The 22,557-nt window shown below is 41.7% G+C and overlaps 1 protein-coding gene across 1 annotated transcript; it reads left to right on the top strand.

Moving 5' to 3' along the window:
- Nucleotides 1–363: 363 nt before the first annotated feature.
- On the top strand, nt 364–20,794 carry LOC121572061 (caspase-7-like). The gene is made up of 5 exons (XM_041883939.2): nt 364–506; nt 766–894; nt 1,272–1,441; nt 19,583–19,714; nt 20,654–20,794. The coding sequence occupies exons 1-5, from the start codon at nt 446–448 to the stop codon at nt 20,792–20,794; spliced, it is 633 nt and encodes a 210-aa protein (XP_041739873.2). The 5' UTR covers nt 364–445.
- Nucleotides 20,795–22,557: the final 1,763 nt, after the last annotated feature.

Raw genomic sequence — 22,557 nt, 5'->3', positions numbered from 1 at the left:
ACGCTGGAGCAACCGTTAGCGATATTTGGAACTCACACGTGAAAAGGTTAACAGTAAAATGCTAGACATAACAGTATGTTACAATCAACTGGGTTCAAATACATTTTATGTAACTTTACCTGAAACATTTATCCAGGTATATCTGCAAGTGTCTAGTGGGCAAGCCCAAACTCTTCTTCATCCAGATGAGGACTAGAGCCTAACCTGGGCTGGACAGATCCACTAAACCCAAGCTTTTGTTCTAGCTAGGCTTGATTGAAGCACTTATTGTTGAGCTTAGATTCCTAACCTTATAGAAGAGGTAGATGTGTTGTCTTTAAATTAACCTTTCTATTTTGTCTATTATGTCTTGCTCAGTAAGAAGAATAAGGATGGCCAGACGCGGGAGCAGGACTACTTTTCTGAAAGCCATTACAGAATTGTTTCACCAACATTCCAGTATAAGATGAGCCACCAGCGAGTGGGCAAGTGCATCATCATCAACAAAAACTTTGACGAAAAGACGGGTATGGCATCACCTTTTACATTGACTTGGATACATGGTTGTCTAACACATCTATATCATCCACAGCTATTCACACCGTTTTATTACATTTATACAACAAATGTATGTAACACGGTTACTCTTAATAAGATTGTTAATTTCCATACATCCCATTAGATATTGCTTGATTTAACAAGTGGCCTATTGTATAACACTGTGTAAGCTATACACTGTACATGTTGAGTATAGTGAATGTGAATGCTGTTTATATTGTTTGTCAGGGATGGTTGTACGGAATGGCACAGATCGAGACGCAGGCGAGTTGTTCAAGTGCTTTAAGAGCCTGGGCTTCGACGTCTGCATCTACAAAGACCAGACCTGTCAGAAGATGGAGTGTCTTCTCAGAGAAGGTGAGCAACACACTGGGTAGACATTGTCCTTCGGCCTTACATAAGTATCTATTCAGTGAGAGTAACCTGTCTCACTGTCGCCCCCTGTTGTTCCAGTGCGGGACATTTTCAAACAGGGGGCACCAACAGTCCATCACATTCACTGTGGCAGGTTTAATACTCATAAACCTGCCTGTTTTAGTGCTGTTACTTAGATCCCCTGATTTCCATTTGCCTGTATACCTGAGTAGCTATTTTGCCTTTTTTTAACATACTTTTTTATTGAAATCCTACAAACATAAGGGTTACAATAAATAGGAAACTGGTAATGCCAATGCATTAAAAAGTTTATTTAAGCCTATGTCAATTGCAATTTAAAAAATGTGCACGTGTCCTAGCCTCGGAAAAGAACCACAGCTCCTGCTTTGTCTGCATCCTGCTGAGTCACGGTGAGGAGGGTATAATCTATGGCACTGATGGAGCCATGCCCATCAAGAGCATTACCTCACTCTTCAGGGGTGAAATGTGCAAGAGTCTAGTGGGCAAGCCCAAACTCTTCTTCATCCAGGTGAGGACTAGAGCCTACCCTGGGCTGGACAGATTGACTAAACCCAAGCTTTTGTTCTAGCTAGGCTTGATTGAAGCACTTATTGTTGAGCTTAGATTCATAACCTTTAAGAAGAGGTAGATGATAAATCATGGTGAGATATTGTTAGTTGGCACCTAACTGGTAACAGAACGTGAAAGGTTGTCTAACCCTGGAAGACAAGATGCTGATTTTCTTTTTTATATGTTTTGATATTTTTGAATTTTAGATTTTAGGTGGGGACTATTAGGTCCTAGGCAAACTAGATAGCTTACAACAGTGTTCACCAACCTTTTCTGAGTCAAGATCACTTTCGTAGTCAAAAAGCAAGCCGAGATCTACCGCTCAGAACTGTTTTTAAACATGACTTACATTGTTTTACATTAACCTAATAAATACTGTTCTGTAGGAATTAAGTTTGTGGAGTAGGCCTAATACATTATCACAGTATATTGGCTATATGCCTGGCCTTCCAATATTGTTCTTCTCAGACCATATCTTATTTCAAAACTCGAGCTTTGATAACAAAATAGATCAGTTGGTGTAACACTTGCGAGGCACAGCTGAGCATAAATTAAAATAATTTGCAAATAGCTTTTTTAATTTTACTGGACTAATGGTACCTGCATCTGATGGTCATGGTGCTTTCAAGACAACTGGGAACTCGGGAAAAAGACTAGGTAAAATCATGACGTCAGGGATCTTCAGGTCGGAAAGTCTGCGCTCTAGAAAGATGCCAGAGTTTCGGACTTGGAATTCCGAGTTGGATGACTGTTCAAAAATATTTTTTACAGTTGGATCACGTTTTTTTCCGAGTTCCCAGTTGTCTTGAATGGACTGAAGTGGGAAGTCAGAGATTTCTGAGTTCCCAGTTGTTTTGAACATGGCATTACTCTCAGCGGAGGGAGGGAAAGAGCAGCAGAGGGTCAGCCTCTCACGGTCCCTGTGCTCTCCTTCCTTTCCTCCTGTGAGACTGACCTGATGGCAAAACTCGAGTCGCACCACATCTGCCTCATGCACAAATTCATGTTCTTCATGTGACCAGAGAAAGCAAAATATTCCATGATATTAAAATAGACACGAAGAGCTGCTGCTAATAATACAAACGCAGGGCTATCGATACACTTGGCTACTCATTCATTGAAGCTGCAGCACTAGTGGAAGTAGGGAGAAGTGCGTTTTATGTTTTATAAGTGTTGAATAAAAACAGTGTTTATCGAAGAGGTAGATGATAAATTATGGTGAGATATTGTTAGTTGGCACCTAATTGGTAACAGAACGTGAAAGGTTGTCTAACCCTGAATAAAAAGTTAGACATGAACTCACTTATAAAAACAGCAGCTCTTTGCTGTATTCTTTGACAGTCTCTCTCTGGTCATGGTTTTAAAAGTTATGAAATCTCACGTAGGCTAGTATCAAACTTTGCTGTGGCCGGGGTCATGAATTTAGCCACAGATCTCCCAGTCCGCCAGGTAGGCTGAGTTTGTCTTTTCAGACAAATGACACCCTGCGCCTACCCGGGTGCGCAGGGTTCTGAATCAAGTGCACCTACCGCCAACAGCGCAATATGAAAAAAAAACAGCGCAAGCCTTTATGCCTTTATCGTTGGCTTTTCTACAGAAATGTTTGGTGGCTGCTGAGGGGAGGATGGCTCATAATAATGGCTGGAACGGAGTTGATGGAATGGCATCAAATCATGTGTTTGATGTATTTGATACCATTCCACTTATTCCGCTCCAGCCATTACCACGAGCCCGTCCTCCCCAATTAAGGTGCCACCAACCTCCTGTGCTAGAAATGCCTTGAAGATCGACTGGTTGGTGACTACTGGCTTACACAATATCTGTAAGTAAGCTGTGCATTTGGGTCTTTCTATAATTAATGGGGCCAATGTGTGACATTGGGATAAAAATGTCTAAATGGTTTGAAACAAAAATAATAATACAATTATGCAGTTCCATATGGAATAAAAGTGAATGCAAATTGACCCATAACTACACCTATACAACAACATAGGCCTCCCTAAAGTCGATGTCCGCGCACCCGCGGAAAACAATTAGCATAATAAACGAATCCCCATAAAAATCTGTCAGTTTAAGCTAGAGATATCAGTTTTTTTGCATTGGATGTGTCTCAATCCACCACTTTCGCCTATGTAACACTTCCGCATCTGCGGTGAAAGGTGACAGAGCTAGAACAGTGTTTGTCAGATCATGAGACATGCCGAAAAATCGGTCTTCTTACAAAATCATCTGTAGAGTCCAACGGTGTGGCCTACAAACTCTGGTGTTCTCTGTTTTGCTCTACGACCCCTCGTTCAGCCACGTAGTATGTGTCACAAAACGAGTCTGAAAACATAGGTGTCTGAATCTGCCTTTAACTCTGTGAGAACTCCTATAAATTACTTTGTCCCGATGTACTATTTAGCCACATTTTAAAGGGGAAGTGATGTGACTCGTCTGAAATCGGTACAACCGATCTGCCAACTTCTTTCTGTAGCGTCCGAACTATTTGGGCTACACACTAATATGACCTCTCTGTGGAAAGGTGAGACTCTCACGAACACGTTGGTTGTTTTGCTCTAGGATGACCACAATACTCATCTGAAGGTTCTCCGGTACCAGTTAAAATGTTTTTACGGAAGTACAGTATATATGTGACTCTTTTCAGGAAACTATGCGTATGTAGCGCGTCACTACTTAACAGGAGCGCCATTTGAACATAAAGTTTTTTAACAAATCTAAATGCATTTTTTGGCAGAAATGCCTTCTGGAACATGTGAACTTTCATGTGCCTTAATAACAAACTTGTATGCCATCTGTAAATATGAATAAATTGTTAAATTAAGAGTTGGTTTAGCCACGGAAAAAGACAGAAACCTTCCCGCTAGCCATGATTGGCTGAGATAATGAGTGGGCTGGACATGCCGAGAGTTGAGTTCGGATTGGCATGTAGCACGCTTCTTTCCATAACATGTGTAGGTAATCCTTTCTAACATGTCTTTTTTGAAAGATATCACGTAGTAGAATTGCATAAGTGTTGCTCTCCACTTTCTGGAGGACCGAGTTTTGAAATCAGTGGAATTAGAGTATGATAGCTAAGAAGATGGAGAAAAGTCTGGCGTTTGATTGCAAATATGCAGACTGAGTCGAAAAGAGAACACACAGAAGGCTGTTGTATAAAACACCTGTCTCCGGATTACATCTTCTTCAAACTAAGGGCAACCATGGCATCCGTGACAGAGAGGGAGAAGCGTCCATCCATGTATACGGGTAAGAGAGTCTAGCTAGCTACATTTTCAGATATTACACATTTCTAATTTTGACAGAAAGGAGTTTTAATTTCAAGTTAAAGTGTACTATTAGCTAGCTAGCTAACGTTAGCTGGCTGGCTAGCTAGCTAACGTTACGTGTATTATCTGAGTAGTAATATTATTCGTATCTCAGAGCCATTTGCATTGCTAGTTATAGCCTAGTGTTAGCTAGCTAATATTGAAGTTGGTTGGTTAGCTACCTGCAGATTCATGCAGGGTAGTAACGTTATGAGTTGGGATTATGATTCATTGTTTAGCTAGCTAGCTACATGTCTAAACAAAAGACTCCACTATGCAAGTAACCATTTCAATACAATGTTCATGGTGTCACTGCGACAACTGTCGGTAGATGTAGCTGGTAAATTCGCTCTGGCTATCAACCTTACTCCTCGGCCAGAGCGTCCAGTGTGCGATCTGAACGCTCCAAGACCGAAACGAGTTTACGAAAGGACAATCTGACAACGCTCTGAGTTTACGAACGCCCAGAGCACACTCTGGCATTCCAGATTAAATTTACGAACACACCCGTAGTATAAACCAACCTTTAGTCTTGAAATCTTTGGTTGTTTAGTACATAGCCTCACATGTGAATCCTTAAAGAGATGGGTGGGGCTAAAGCTTAAGAGGGTGTGAACGATGCTGAATGGCTGTAGACAAAGAAGTGGACTCCAGTAGGAACCAAAACATTCAAGGGCCATTTTCACAAAAGTGAGGTTACAAGTTGATCAACTTTCAAAGCAGAATTACTTTCCCATTGTTCCTCAACTGTAGTGTATGATATACAATTTTCTAGCTCTAAGTCTCTACTTTTATCCAATGTAAAAAACACAATTTCAATTTTTGCTACATAAGACCGAATCGAGCCGGTCGGTCACATATGGAGACTGTTTATTTCCAAAAATAAGGGGTTAAATACATGTCCAAAAAAACAACAAATGTTTCCTGATCTGTCTTATATCTCTCAGATATAGGACAGACACTTCAGAACAAACTTCCTTTAGATTTTTTGGGGGGACATTCTGTTGTTCCATGTAGTGAATCTGTTTTTCAATGCGTTTGTATGGGCTAATAGCAGTAAGGCCAAAAATACTTTTTCATCAAATAATTGTATATTCAGGGGACTTACATTTTCAAAATCAAAGAGCAAAATGATCCTTGGTATGACCTTCTTAAAACAATTCCATATAGCTTAGACAGTGCTTAGACTCTTAATCAGGGTTCATACAGACATTGGCAAGTCAAATTTAAGGATTTCAGGGACTTTTTCAAGAACTTAATTGTAATTTTCAAGGACCTCAATGTTATACAATTGTATAAGTTATATAATTGTAGATATAGGGTCTATTATAGAACCCCTCTCCCCAAATATGCATGCAAAGAGTGCAAAAAAAGTAGGCCATTACCACTTTAAGATTATTATTATATTTTGGGCCCTGCCAATTATTATTACATTCTAAAATATGTGAGAATAATGTGGACATTGCCTGACTAAGTAGATTGGATGCATGCATGGCAATTTGTCTGTAGCCTATGTGGTCGACGCAGCCACACATAATAAAACCATGTAGAGTGGTAGCATTAATCTCACCATTTGAATCTCACTATCGCTGTTTTTACAGTGGCTTGCGAAAGTATTCACCCCCCTTGGCATTTTTCCTATTTTGTTGCCTTACAACCTGGAATTAAAATAGATTTTTGGGGGGTTTGTATCATTTGGATTTACACAACATGCCTACCACTTTGAAGATGCAAAATATGTTTTCTTGTGAAACAAACAAGAAATAAGACAAGAAAACAGAAAACTTGAGCGTGCATAACTATTCACCCCCCCAAAATCAATACTTTGTAGAGCCACCTTTTGCAGCAATTACAACTGCAAGTCTCTTGGTGTATGTCTCTATAAGCTTGGCAGCTGGGATTTTTGCCCATTCTTCAAGGCAAAACTGCTCCAGCTCCTTCAAGTTGGATGGGTTCCGCTGGTGTACAGCAATCTTTAAGTCATACCACAGATTCTGAATTGGATTGAGGTCTGGGCTTTGACTAGGCCATTCCAAGAGATTTAAATGTTTCCCCTTAAACCACTCAAGTGTTGCTTTAGCAGTATGCTTAGGGTCATTGTCCTGCTGGAAGGTGAACCTCCGTCCCAGTCTCAAATCTCTGGAAGACTGACACAGGTTTCCCTCAACAATTTCCCTGTATTTAGTGCCATCCATCATTCCTTCAATTCTGACCAGTTTCCCAGTCCCTGCTGATGAAAAACATCCCCACAGCATGATGCTGCCACCACCATGCTTCACTGTGGGGATGGTGTTCTCGGGTGATGAGAGGTGTTGGGTTTGCGCCAGACATAGCGTTTTCCTTGATGGCCAAAAAGCTCAATTTTATACTCATTTGACCAGAGTACCTCCTTCCATATGTTCTCTTGGCAGGTTTGTTGTGGTGCCATATTCTTTCCATTTTTTTATAATGGATTTAATGGTGCTCCGTGGGATGTTCAAAGTTTCTGATATTCTTTTATAACCCAACCCTGATCTGTACTTCTCCACAACTTTGTGCCTGACCTGTTTAGAGAGCTCCTTGGTCTTCATGGTGCTGCTTGCTTGGTGGTGCCCCTTGCTTAGTGGCGTTGCAGATGCTGGGGCCTTTCAGAACAGGTGTATATATACTGAGATCATGTGACAGCATGTGACACTTAGATTGCACACAGGTGGACTTTATTTAACTAATTATGTGACTTCTGAAGGTAATTGGTTGCACCAGATCTTATTTAGGGGCTTCATAGCAAAGGGTGTGAATACATATGCACGCGCCACTTTTCTGTTATTTATTTTTTGAAACAAGTAATTTCTTTAATTTCACTTCCCCAATTTGGACTATCTTGTGTATGTCCATTACATGAAATCTAAATAAAAATCCATTAAAATTTCAGGTTGTAATGCAATGAAATAGGAAAAACGCCAAGGGGATGAATACTTTTGCAAGGCACTGTATAATGAGAAAGTGACCAAAAACCAGGTTCCTTTTTTAATGGAAGGATTTGTATGGAAAGCCAGGTTAAAGCCAACATAAGATGTTGTCATCCTCATAATAACCACACGTGGTTTTACTGTAGCGCAACACCCTTCAATTGAAGCGGTGGGGAAAAAACTAAAGTGGCCACCTCTCTCACAAAAACAGATAAAAAAATGAAATCACGGATAATTATAAGGGAGCAAGATAACTTATAAATTGGCTACAATAATTACAAGGACTTTTCAAGCACCAAATCGAGGGAATTTCAGATTTTCAAGGTAGGCCTATTCCAGCACTTGAATTTCTGAGCTCCAAATTCAAGTTTAAGTAGGCTACTTCAAGCCCCTTGTATTGTTTAAAATTGCAGGTGTAACATGGAAAACAAAATGTATTTGTCATGTTATTTCATTACCCGATCGTATTGTGAATAAGCCCACTAGGCTATGTCATTTGTTGTCATTGTATCCAGAATAATTGATAGTATTAGCGTTGGGTGTTGTGCAATAGTCTATGACAATTGCACACAGTCCAATCTGAGGCAGAAAAATATATGAAAACATGAACACATTACCTTGATGCTTTTCTGTTAAATCTAACAAGACCCTGCTGTAAATCAAGCAGACAACAAATTGATGATCAACATCAATTCACTAGGGATATTGGATCCAACGTGGATCCAGGCACAACTGTCTTCACCGGAGTAACGAATGAGACACCAAAATATTGTTTTGCATGCATTGCATCCGCTATCACAACAGCTGTTCGTCACTTGACTGTCATTTGGAAAATTCCTTCCTAGATCAGATTATTATTATTATTATTATTATTATTATTATTATTATAATTTCACGGTGTGACTAATCAGCTGGATACCAAATGCGCATCCAACAAGTATTATGCATAATTATTGAAGAACCACGTTAATGACAGTATCGATTTAGGTTTTAAGTATCAAGGTAAGGTGAGTGTTAGAAGCATTACATTTTGCAATCGCATTTATTATTTTGGATTTTTGTGCCCATGAAAACTGTTTTCACTTTGTAGCATATATAAGAAAACGCGAAATGTTACGTAGTTACACTGCATTTCTGAGCTCTCTATACAAAAAACTGTCCGACAGCGAGTTCCAGGATTCTTATAGGGTTCAAGTTCAATGTTTAATTCAACTGATTAATGCTTAACCTTTTGACACATACCAACAAATGGGTGTGATCATTCTACAGTGGTCCCTGCAGCGTACGCTCAAATCGGTGTGATTAGAATGCTTATTTAGAACTTCAGTTTCGATTGATGCAACAGTCAGTATTTGAACTGGCCACACTGTTTTTTCACAGAAACATTTTGCACAAACACAGTCCTTACAAAGTTATGTCCTGAATGTGAGCAGTTTATTTTTGGATGCAATGTTCAGACATTCACAAAAGTAGTGACAGCATAACACAATCATCCAAACCGGAAAATGTAGGCTACATTAGTCCTAGCGCTAACTGAGGAAAGATTGACGTAACACAAGCGGTCATATTTAGATAAATCTCGGCTGACATAAACCACAATATGAATTTGCTAATAGCAATTACTATTTATAATTCATCACATCACGGGTGAGCTCACCATTGATCGAAATAATTGAGTAAAACACTTTCTAGAAGTAATCCAACGATGGGTAGTTTGTGCGTGCTGCCATGTTATTGAGGAGACAAGATGAGTTTGGTCTGTTTGCAGTATGTATGTTGAAGGGGGTGTGTCGTCTACCATCATTCACATCCCATCATTCACTTCCGGAAGTTTACTCGAAAGATGAGTGAACCCTCCCTCACCTCATTTTGTTATAACATCTTTGGTCTGACAGACGTTTACGTGAAACCCAGAATGCATTGTCTGTCAACACACATGGTTCCACACAAAGCTGGAATTAGCTTAGCTCATCATAATCAGTACAACCTTCAAAAAAGTATTTTACATACATCATATGTGTCCATTACAATCTATGCAAGAATCGGAATGCATGATTTGTCACCATGTGAATAAAACAGTAAATATTCTGATAGTGATTTATTGATACAAGTGGCGCGTGCCGGCAGTCAATCATGTACCTCTGACACCCACTCTGAGCCATTCATTGTTGTTGTTTATGTATGTAGCTAGTGGGCTAAGCTATAGCATTAGCAATGTATTTCAAAAGGACACAACTCACAAATGCGGAAATTCTGGAGATTTTTGTAAATTCTGACAATGAGTCTGAGTTTGAAAGTCAGGAATCAGATTCTAACAGTGACAAAGACAGTGAGGTGCTTCCCCCCAATCTTGTAGCCATTGAGAACCCTGAATTTGATGACCCCTTGCCCACTGACGAAGTCCCAGGTCCCTTTGAAGATGTTGGTGGTGATGGAGGCAGACCAACAGTGGATGAAGTACAGGAGGTCTGTGGTAGCTGGAAGGCCGGCAGCCATTTCACCCCTCCTGGCCCTGCTATTTGCTTTGATGAGTCCCAGTCTGGAGTGCAAAGTCCCTTGCGATTTCCCTCTGAGGCAGAGTGCTTCAAGCTGTTTCTGACAGAGGAGCTGGTGGGAGACATAGTGGAGGAGACCAATCACTATGCCTTGGAGATACAGGAGAAGAGAGAGGCAGGAGTGAGGGGGAAACTCGCTAAATGGGTGACAACCACAAATAGTGAAATGTATACCTTCCTGGTGACAGTCCTTCTCATGGGAATTGGAAGAAGAACTCCCTAAGAGAATACTGGAGCACAGATCCTATGTTTGCGACTGCCTTCTTTGCCACCCTCTTTTCCCAAGACCACTTCCTAGTTCTGCTACGATGGCTACATTTCGTCAACAATGCTACTGCCAACCTAAATGACCCGTTAATAAGAAATGTTCTTACCAGCCTGACATCAGCATTTGGTTGGGTATTTGTTCCATACAAGGACCTATGCATTGATGAGTCCCTGATGTTATGGAAGTGTAGGCTGGCGTTCCATCAATCTATTCCCTCCAGAAGGCACAGGTTTGGGGTCAAGTTCTTTGTTAAGTGCGACGTGAAGACAGGATTTCTCCAGGACATTATAGTCTACACAGGGTCCACCACTGACATCCAACATTATGAGGGGCTTGGGGTGTCCGGGTCCATGGTGATGACCATGCTGGCTCCTCATCTCGGCAAGGGACACACTTTGTATGTGGACAATTGGTACAGCAGTCCCACACTCTTCCAGCATCTGCTCTCCAACAGCACAGGGGCCTGTGGCACAGTCAGGTCGAACAGGAAGGGGATACCGGCATTCGGATGCAAGAAGATGCAGAGAGGGGAGGTGGAGTTCAAGGAGAACAGTGAACAGCTGGCAGTAAAGTGACAAACGGCATGACAAACGAGATGTCCATGTCCTCTCCACTGTCCATAGAGTAACCATGTCAGCCACAGGGAAGGTGGACCACCTGATGGGAGAGAGAAAGATCAAACCAGACTGTGTGCTTGACAATAACCTCAAAATGGGGGCAGTGGATAAGGTGGACATGATAAACAGCTTTGTGGAATGCGCTCAGAAAACTACCAAGTGGTATAAGAAGATATCTTTCCATCTGATTGACACTGCTGCCCTCAATGGCCACATAGTTCACCGCCAACTAACAGTTGAGATGATTACCGAACAAGGTATTACCTACCAAAAGTACAGAGAAAACCTAATGAGAGAGCTGCTGGAGGAGTACCACACCCCTTGGCGTTCATCCACTGGGGGCCGTCCTGCTGCAGACAATCCCCTACGCCTCACTGTACAGGATTTTCCCTGCGAAGTCCCTCAAACTGCTGATCAAGGCAGTCGCACACGGAGGCACTGCAAAGTCTGCCTGTCTGGCACCAGAAGAAGGAAGCAGAGGAGGTTGACAAAGTACATGTGTTTAGCTTGTGACACATCTCTATGTGTTTCACCATGCTTTGGGGAGTACCATATTCACAAGCACTATTGAGCACATCTGCTGCAATTACTGACTGACTTGACAGGTGACTTGACAGGTGACCTGCCATGATACTATGCCTTTAGAGGTGGGGGGTGGAAATGCAGTTGTTGTTCAATCACTGCATGAATATGAAATATGGGTTGTGCATTTTCATAAGTTGTCTGTCTTTTCTTGCAGTTTTTTTCCCTCTAGTAAAACAAGTTTTTGTTGTTGTTGTTCAACCACCACCAATACTTCAATAAAATAGATAACTATTACATATAGGCCTATATGTTTTCTTGCTGTGTTTTAATCCAGTAAAACTGTTAAGGAGTGTACGTTCAAACAGTATGTTGCTAGCATACAAAAGCTGGCCTCAATCTTCAGCTCGAAAGATGTCCAGTTCCAGTTAAGATATTGGCAAATAATGGCAAATAATGGTTTCTGAAAGTACAGAATAAAGAGGAATTATTAGTAATTAGAATACAACATCAGGATATATAAATGAAAAAATATTACAAAGAAGTAACATAATAACACTGCTATAAAAATAATAAATTGCATTGACAAAATCACAAATATGAGAAACAGTAACTTTGAGCTCCACAGTGGGGCAGAGCAGGGCAGGGCAGAATAGAGCTATGCTAAACAGGCCAAATGAAAACAAACCATGGTCATAAGGCCAGGGTAGCTTTAAAAGACAACACGAACTAATACTTCTCTGATGCAATTAGCATTGTTTTACAGATCTAATAGAATAATGTAGCTAGCTACATAAGCACAATTTAGTATAACACCATAAAGGTTATGAAATTAGTACCTTGCGTGTCCGCGGTTATAAGGAATACACACAAATATATTATGCTCCATTAATACAGTGAGCTACAGTAGAAACGGCATAACACGACATACAGAAACTATTATAACGTAATAAGGCACTTACTTTGATAGAAACGCACACATGTCCAAAGCTATTATCATGTAGTAAGGAAAACAACAATGAAGGCAATGCGGACACCAGCCGGAAAGTGTGAAAACGTTTGTGTAGGTCCTGTTCTGACTGGAGATGCTCAAATGTCTGCATACTTGATCTGCGGAAACACTGGGGAAGTGCTTGGGGAAGTTTGTCCGGCTCAGTAAAGCCTAAAAATGTGGAGGTGGAACACACCTCAATTCAAACTGTTGTTCGAAAATAAAACTTGTTCGAAAATCATTTAAAATTAACAAGTTGAAACAGCCTATAAATAAAAGCAGGCAGCGTAGCGTGTCTTGGTTTGAGTGCAGCGCGGATTAACTGTCCTGTTGCGTAACAATCACATTTTGGAACAGTGAGTGCATTTTGACATCACGTGCATAACAAACTTACGCTGGGGCGACCGTTAGAGATATTTGGAACTCACATGTGAAAAGGTTAATATATGATATAACGACAACTTAAACTGCCATAAATGCATAGACAGAAAAGTAATGTTTTATGTCACACGATTTTGGACAAATCCGTCAAGACACCAACCATGATAAAGGATTAAACATTTAAATAAACTTGTGAATTTGATTGAATATAGCAATCCCCCCTTATATCTTAATGTAAGTTGTCCAGTGTAGGAAATCCTCATTGGTACCCTAGTTTATAGAAAGACCCATTTATGCCAGTGGTTTAAAGTAAAGTGACTTGTAAATAATTAATGGTGTTCCACAAGGCTGAATTCCAGGCCCTCTTCTTTTTAAAAATGTATATAGATTATGGTGACGTGTGCCCCATTTATATGCAGGTGACTGTTGTTTTTTCTTGATGGACAGATAACTATACAGTGGGGGAAAAAAGTATTTAGTCAGCCACCAATTGTGCAAGTTCTCCCACTTAAAAAGATGAGAGCGGCCTGTAATTTTCATCATAGGTACACGTCAACTATGACAGACAAAATGAGAATTTTTTTTCCAGAAAATCACATTGTAGGATTTTTAATGAATTAATTTGCAAATTATGGTGGAAAATATGTATTTGGTCAATAACAAAAGTTTCTCAATACTTTGTTATATACCCTTTGTTGGCAATGACACAGGTCAAATGTTTTCTGTAAGTCTTCACAAGGTTTTCACACACTGTTGCTGGTATTTTGGCCCATTCCTCCATGCAGATCTCCTCTAGAGCAGTGATGTTTTGGGGCTGTCGCTGGGCAACACGCACTTTCAACTCCCTCCAAAGATTTTCTATGGGGTTGAGATCTGGAGACTGGCTAGGCCGCTCCAGGACCTTGAAAGGCTTCTTACGAAGCCACTCCTTCGTTGCCCGGGCGGTGTGTTTGGGATCATTGTCATGCTGAAAGACCCAGCCACGTTTCATCTTCAATGCCCTTGCTGATGGAAGGAGGTTTTCACTCAAAATCTCACGATACATGGCCCCATTGATTCATTCCTTTACACAGATCAGTCGTCCTGGTCCCTTTGCAGAAAAACAGCCCCAAAGCATGATGTTTCCACCCCCATGCTTCACAGTAGGTATAGTGTTCTTTGGATGCAACTCAGCATTCTTTGTCCTCCAAACACGACGAGTTGAGTTTTTACCAAAAAGTTCTATTTTGGTTTCATCTGACCATATGACATTCTCCCAATCCTCTTCTGGATCATCCAAATGCACTCTAGCAAACTTCAGACGGGCCTGGACATGTACTGGCTTAAGCAGGGGGACACGTCTGGCACTGCAGGATTTGAGTCCCTGGCGGCGAAGTGTGTTACTGATGGTAGACTTTGTTACTTTGGTCCTAGCTCTCTGCAGGTCATTCACTAGGTCCCCGTGTGGTTCTGGGATTTTTGCTCACCGTTCTTGTGATAATTTTGACCCCACGGGGTGAGTTCTTGCATGGAGCCCCAGATCGAGGGAGATTATCAGTGGGCTTGTATGTCTTCCATTTCCTAATAATTGCTCCCACAGTTGATTTCTTCAAACCAAGCTGCTTACCTATTGCAGATTCAGTCTTCCCAGCCTGGTGCAGGTCTACAATTTTGTTTCTGGTGTCCTTTGACATCTCTTTGGTCTTGGCCATAGTGGAGTTTGGAGTGTGACTGTTTGAGGTTGTGGACAGGTGTCTTTTATACTGATAACAAGTTCAAACAGGTGCCATTAATACAGGAAACGAGTGGAGGACAGAGGAGCCTCTTAAAGAAGAAGTTACTGGTCTGTGAGAGCCAGAAATCTTGCTTGTTTGTAGGTGACCAAATACTTATTTTCCACCATAATTTGCAAATAAATTCATTAAAAATCCTACAATGGAATTATCAATGGAAATCAAATGTATCAACCCATGGAGGTCTGGATATGGAGTCACCCTCAAAATTAAAGTGGAAAATCACACTACAGGCTGATCCAACTTTGATGTAATGTCCTTAAAACAAAATGAGGCTCAGTAGTGTGTGTGGCCTCCACGTGCCTGTATGACCTCCCTACAACGCCTGGGCATGCTCCTGATGAGGTGGCGGATGGTCTCCTGAGGGATCTCCTCCCAGACCTGGACTAAAGCATCCGCCAACTCCTGGACAGTCTGTGGTGCAACGTGGCGTTGGTGGATGGAGCGAGACATGATTTCCCAGATGTGCTCAATTGGATTCAGGTCTGGGGAACGGGCGGGCCAGTCCATAGCATCAATGCCTTCCTCTTGCAGGAACTGCTGACACACTCCAGCCACATGAGGTCTAGCATTGTCTTGCATTAGGAGGAACCCAGGGCCAACCGCACCAGCATATGGTCTCACAAGGGGTCTGAGGATCTCATCTCGGTACCTAATGGCAGTCAGGCTACCTCTGGCGAGCACATGGTGCGGCCCCCCAAATAAATGCCACCCCACACCATGACTGACCCACCGCCAAACCGGTCATGCTGGAGGATGTTGCAGGCAGCAGAACGTTCTCCACAGCGTCTCCAGACTCTGTCACGTCTGTCACATGTGCTCAGTGTGAACCTGCTTTCATCTGTGAAGAGCACAGGGCGCCAGTGGCGAATTTGCCAATCTCGGTGTTCTCTGGCAAATGCCAAACGTCCTGCACGGTGTTGGGCTGTAAGCACAACCCCCACCTGTGGACGTCGGGCCCTCATAGCACCCTCATGGAGTCTGTTTCTGACCGTTTGAGCAGACACATGCACATTTGTGGCCTGCTGGAGGTCATTTTGCAGGGCTCTGGCAGTGCTCCTCCTGCTACCCCTTGCAAAAAGGCGGAGGTAAAGGTCCTGCTGCTGGGTTTTTGCCCTCCTACGGCCTCCTCCACGTCTCCTGATGTACAGGCCTGTCTCCTGGTAGCGCCTCCATGCTCTGGACACTACGCTGACAGACACAGCAAACCTTCTTGCTACAGCTCGCATTGATGTGCCATCCTGGATGAGCTGCACTACCTGAGCCACTTGTGTGGGTTGTAAACTCCGTCTCATGCTACCACTAGAGTGAAAGCACCGCCAGCATTCAAAAGTGACCAAAACATCAGCCAGGAAGCATAGGAACTGAGAAGTGGTCTGTGGTCACCACCTGCAGAACCACTTCTTTATTGGGGGTGTCTTGCTAATTGCCTATAATTTCCACCTGTTGTCTATTCCATTTGCACAACAGCATGTTACATTTATTGTCAATCAGTGTTGTTTCCTAAGTGGACAGTTTGATTTCACAGAAGTGTGATTGACTTGGAGTTTTTGAGCAGTGTATGTTGAAAATGTTTGCAGTCCACATTGTTGTAATTGCATTGATTCAGTATGGAAATACATTGTTAAACATAGCCTATAGCATTCGCACTGATATAGGAGATAGGCCTGCATTGCAGTCTGGACATCGACATTCCAAACGTAGTCAATAAGCAAGATTCAATTCACTCGGCTATTGATAAGGTCTAAAAATACTTTAAATAGGCTATGCGTAAATACAGTTGCAGGCACCATAACTGCTCCCTGTGGGCCTATAATACAGACAAGGCAACTTAGACTATGGAGGGTTTTACGCACGTCCAAACTTTTCACAGGAGCATCATGGAAACATCTTACAGATATTATTTGCACTTCTCCAGGAATAGCAGACGGAATTGCATTGCATTTGAGCAATGTACGTTCTCAACATAAACCCATGGACGGTGAATCTTTCTAATAAGTTTGTATTTTAATCAAATTAAACAAAAAATGATCAATCTGTTTTTTAAAACAACAATATTTCTAAATAGGATCGGGTCAGAAGCATGATATCATAAATCGCATCTCTCGTTCCATGAGCAATGGGTGCACACGTAGGCCTAAGGGCTCTTCGGCAGGAGATAGTTGAAGATAGTTTATTAAATAGTATACAGTAATCCTACAATAGGCCTAGTTATAACAAACATGTAGCCAATCTAGTGTTTTTATTAGCTTTAACATGGGAATATTCGTCGACACACATTTGGAAAATGCACTGCATGTTCGAGCCATGGACAATTGGACATTGTCCAAACGTTATAATAAGGTTAGCCTACCATTGCCGTTGATATGGCCTGTTAGTGACTTAGCCACGTGAAAGGTAAAAAAACGAACAGGAAAATAGTCTAGGCTACAAGTGGATTCAGCACCAAGGACAGCAATCAGAATTCCAGTGATTTGACAGTTGGGTCCAACAGATGAAAATGGAAGATGCAATTTTTCAAACAATATGATCAAGGAAAAACAATAAAGCAGTCTATATAACTTGATGTTCCTAAACAGACTTCCTACTGACACATTTCATTCAATGGGCATCACACATAGGCCTAATGTGTCCAAACTTTTCACAGAAGCTGCATGGACAAAAATAATGTCCAATACAGTGAGGGAAAAAAGTATTTGATCCCCTGCTGATTTTGTACGGTTGCCCACTGACAAAGAAATGATCAGTCTATAATTTTAATGGTAGGTTTATTTGAACAGTGAGAGACAGAATAACAACAACAAAATCCAGAAAAACGCATGTCAAAAATGTTATAAATTGATTTGCATTTTAATGAGGGAAATAAGTATTTGACCCCCTCTCAATCAGAAAGATTTCTGGCTCCCAGGTGTCTTTTATACAGGTAACGAGCTGAGATTAGGAGCACACTCTTAAAGGGAGTGCTCCTAATCTCAGCTTGTTACCTGTATAAAAGACACCTGTCCACAGAAGCAATCAATCAATCAGATTCCAATCTCTCCACCATGGCCAAGTCCAAAGAGCTCTCTAATGATGTCAGGGATAAGATTGTAGACCTACACAAGGCTGGAATGGGCTACAAGACCATCGCCAAGCAGCTTGGTGAGAAGGTGACAACAGTTGGTGCGATTATTCGCAAATGGAAGAAACACAAAATAACTGTCAATCTCCCTCAGCCTGGGGCTCCATGCAAGATCTCACCTCGTGGAGTTGCAATGATCATGAGAACGGTGAGGAATCAGCCCAGAACTACACGGGAGGATCTTGTCAATGATCTCAAGGCAGCTGGGACCATAGTCACCAAGAAAACAATTGGTAACACATTACGCCGTGAAGGACTGAAATCCTGCAGCGCCCGCAAGGTCCCCCTGCTCAAGAAAGCACATATACAGGCCCGTCTGAAGTTTGCCAATGAACATCTGAATGATTCAGAGGAGAACTGGGTGAAAGTGTTGTGGTCAGATGAGACCAAAATGGAGCTCTTTGGCATCAACTCAACTCGCCGTGTTTGGAGGAGGAGGAATGCTGCCTATGACCCCAAGAACACCATACCCAATGTCAAACATGGAGGTGGAAACATTATGCTAAGGGGACAGGACAACTTCACCGCATCAAAGGGACGATGGACGGGGCCATGTACTGTCAAATCTTGGGTGAGAACCTCCTTCCCTCAGCCAGGGCATTGAAAATGGGTCGTGGATGGCTATTCCAGCATGACAATGACCCAAAACACACGGCCAAGGCAACAAAGAGTGGCTCAAGAAGAAGCACATTAAGGTCCTGGAGTGGCCTAGCCAGTCTCCAGACCTTAATCCCATAGAAAATCTGTGGAGGGAGCTGAAGGTTCGAGTTGCCAAACGTCAGCCTCAAAACCTTAATGACTTGGAGAAGATCTGCAAAGAGGAGTGGGACAAAATCCCTCCTGAGATGTGTGCAAACCTGGTGGCCAACTACAAGAAACATCTGACCTCTGTGATGCCAACAAGGATTTTGCCACCAAGTACTAAGTCATGTTTTGCAGAGGGGTCAAATACTTATATCCCTCATTAAAATGCAAATCAATTGATAACATTTTTGACATGCATTTTTCTGGATTTTTTTGTTGTTATTTTGTCTCTCACTGTACAAATAAACCTAACATCAAAATTATAGACTGATCATGTCTTTGTCAGTGGGCAAACTTACAAAATCAGCAGGGGATCAAATACTTTTTTCCCCTCACTGTATATAGAAAAAACGGAATGTCTGTTGACTGTTATGCTGCTCGCGATATTTAAAAAAACATTGGTTATAGGCTACTGTACACCTCCGATGGCAGAATCGATGCCATAACCAATTGCGTTACCGCTAAGACCAGCCTTTGTTGAGTCTTAAATATCGCCAGTAGCGCTGCTTGAAATTGGCACATTGGCAAAACAAATGAAGGACACACCTTCAAATATTTCCACTCCTCCCACCTTAGCGCAAGCGAGCTGATATAAGACAGGTATATTACCAACTCTGGCGCCTGAGTTGGAAAATAGCAAAGCGCTGGCTTTTACAAATTGAAAATGCCAAAGAGTGTGCGTTTGACACTAGCGCCGGCTTAACGGCAGCTGAAAATAGAGCCTCTTATGTAATGCCCCTTCTTTTACCAGGTTGTCCTTGAAACTCTGTTAAATAAAGGTTGAATAAAATGTCATTTCATTTGATTCACCAGGCTTGTCAGGGTTCTGAGTTCAATGATGGCATACAGACGGATTCCGGGCCCCCCAATGATACCCTTGAAACGGATGCAAATCCCAGGCACAAGATTCCTGTCAAGGCAGATTTCCTTTTCGCCTACTCCACCGTGCCAACATTCCCATACATTTTCCAGCTAACCTAGTCCGTCCGCTCCTAAATGTTCCCTGCACAGATAGTCTGACAGAAATCCCACAGTTACTATCTCCGCCTCAGACCCTCCCAGTTTGTGTCTGGGACCATGGTAGCTGGTAAAACACATCCACTATCCAGTTTTGATATTGTGTGAGAGAATCTGTTTGTGAGACTGTCTATAGCTAGGTTTTCATCCAATTGGCGACAGATTTTCAATCAAATGTTCTCAAATCTGCATAAATAAAATATGCACATTTTCCCAGCAGTGGTGTGTTTCCACCAAACATACTTTTTGCAGGCACTGCACACAAAAATTTACTTTTTCGCTTAAGTTTTCATGTACTGAATAAGTTCAATGTGTTTCCATCGCATTTTGAACTCTACCAATAGTTTTGTCAAAAAAACTGTTCCGTTAAATAGTAAATGTGTCTACTCTGGTCTTGGCACTTGCGCTCTAGCCAACAGCTTGTAGATACAGTGTGGGTAGGCTAGTCTACATGATGAGAATATTATGAATAAGAGCGAGAATGTTATTATTTGTCAAACGGCAGTCAAGCATCGATCATCATGTCACCAGAATAAGACCCTCGATATTTTTTGGAAAGGAGTATCAAGCTCATCACCGTGCACTTTCACCACCCTGTGAAGTTCATCATATTTTATTTATTCTGTAGCCTAATAAACTGCATGGTTTCCTGAGTCGTAGAACCACACACCATATCATCTCGTGACTCCAAATTTACTTCGATATGATGGCTATTTTATCCATATTTGTGCATAAAGGCGTATCCATCGCCATTTCTCACATCATTAATTTTACAGACACAAAAAGATCCCACCATGTCGAATGAACAAATTATCTGTCTGCATTTATAAAACTATACCAAAACTAACATCAGCGCCAATTGGAGAGAGTGATGTGGCTGCTCTTCCAGGGTACTACTCATGGAGGAACCCTGGGCGTGGCTCCTGGTTTGTCCAGGCACTCTGCTACGTCCTCAATGAGTTTGTCAAGCAGCTGGAGATCATGCAGATCCTCACATGTGTCAACTAAATGGTGGCCACCAGTTTCGAGTCCTGGTCCGAGGACCCACACTTCAGCGAGAAAAAGCAGATCCCATGTGTGGTCTCCATGCTGACAAAAGAGCTGCATTTCAACTGACTGCCAATGACCATCACAGACTGACAGAACGTTAAATGGTTAGGGGACGGAATCAGTTATATCTGAAAATCTATATCTGAAAATGGTCTAATTTGTTTTCCAGCTTGTCCAAATTTGGACATGCATACAAGCATTTGATTTATTGGCAAATATCCCAGCTAACAGTATTTGTGCCAAAGGGCATTTATTTTAGGTTTGGGGGGAAGGGAACATTTCTTGACATGAAGAGGTAGTTTTCCTGAGACATGGTACTTGAACATTGGAGTCAACATGGGCCAGCATCCATGTGGAATGCTTTCGACACCTTGTAGAGTCCATGCTCCGACGAATTGAGGCTGTTCTGAGGGCAAAAGGGGGGTGGGTGCAACTCAATATTAGGAAGGTGTTCCTATTGTTTGGTATACTCAGTGTTTCAATGTCTTATCAATGGCCTTGGTTCATTGAACTTGTCTTATGAATTACCTCTTTCTGTTGACGAATTCACTAATTTCATTGTTTTTGTTTCTTGCACAACACTATTGGTGAACATTTTTCAAATAATGTTGAGTTAGAAGTAAAACAACATATGCCTGAATCTGGTCTCAAAGCACAAATGACGACATTGTTTCACTGTACAGTACCAGTCAAAAGTTTGGACACACCTACTCATTCCAGGGTTTTACTTTATTTTTACTATTTTCTACATTGTAGAATAATAGTGAAGACATCAAAACTATAAAATAACACATATAGTTGTATCCAAAAAAGTGTTAAACAAATCAAAATCTATTTTATATTTGAGATTCTTCAAAGAAGCCACCCTTTGCCTTGATGACAACTTTGCACACTCTTGGCATTCTCTCAACCAGCTTCATGAGGTAGTCACCTGGAATGCATTTCAATTAACAGGTGTGCCTTCTTATAAGTTAATTTGTGGAATTTCTTTACTTCTTAATGCGTTTGAGCCAATCAGTTGTGTTGTGACAAGGTAGTTTTGTGACAGAAAATAGCCCTATTTGGTAAAATACCAAGTCCATATTATGGCAAGAACAGCTCAAATAAGCAAAGAGAAATGACAGTCCATCATTACTTTAAGACATGAAGGTCAATCAATACAGAATATTTCAAGAACTTTCAACGTTTCTTCAAGTGCAGTCGCAAAACCCATCAAGCGCTATGATGAAACTGGCTCTCATGAGGACCGCTACAGGAATGGAAGACCCAGAGTTACCTCTGCTGCAGAGGATAAGTTAACTGCACCTCAGATTGCAGCCCAAATAAATGCTTAACAGAGTTAAAGTAACAGACACATCTCAACATCAACTTTATGCTTTATCTTGGCCAGGTCGCAGTTGTAAATGAAACTTGTTCTCAACTGGCTTACCTGGTTAAATAAAGGTGAAATAAAAAACTGTTCAGAGGAGACTGTGTGAATCAGGCCTTCATGGTCAAATTGCTGCAAAGAAACCACTACTAAAGGACACCAATAAGAAGAAGAGACTTGCTTGGTCCAAGAAACACGAGCAATGGACTTTAGACCGGTGGAAATGTGTCCTTTGGTCTGGAGTCTAAATTTGAGATTTTAGGTTACAACCGCTTTGGCTTTGTGAGACACGGTGTGGGTGAACGGATTATCTCTGCATGTGTATTTCCCACCGTAAAGCATGGAGGAGGGG

Source organism: Coregonus clupeaformis, chromosome 1, assembly GCF_020615455.1.
Source record: "Coregonus clupeaformis isolate EN_2021a chromosome 1, ASM2061545v1, whole genome shotgun sequence".
In the NCBI taxonomy this organism is placed as follows: domain Eukaryota; kingdom Metazoa; phylum Chordata; class Actinopteri; order Salmoniformes; family Salmonidae; genus Coregonus; species Coregonus clupeaformis.
Note: the sequence above shows the minus strand (reverse complement) of the source record. Positions and strands in the feature narration are given on the sequence as shown.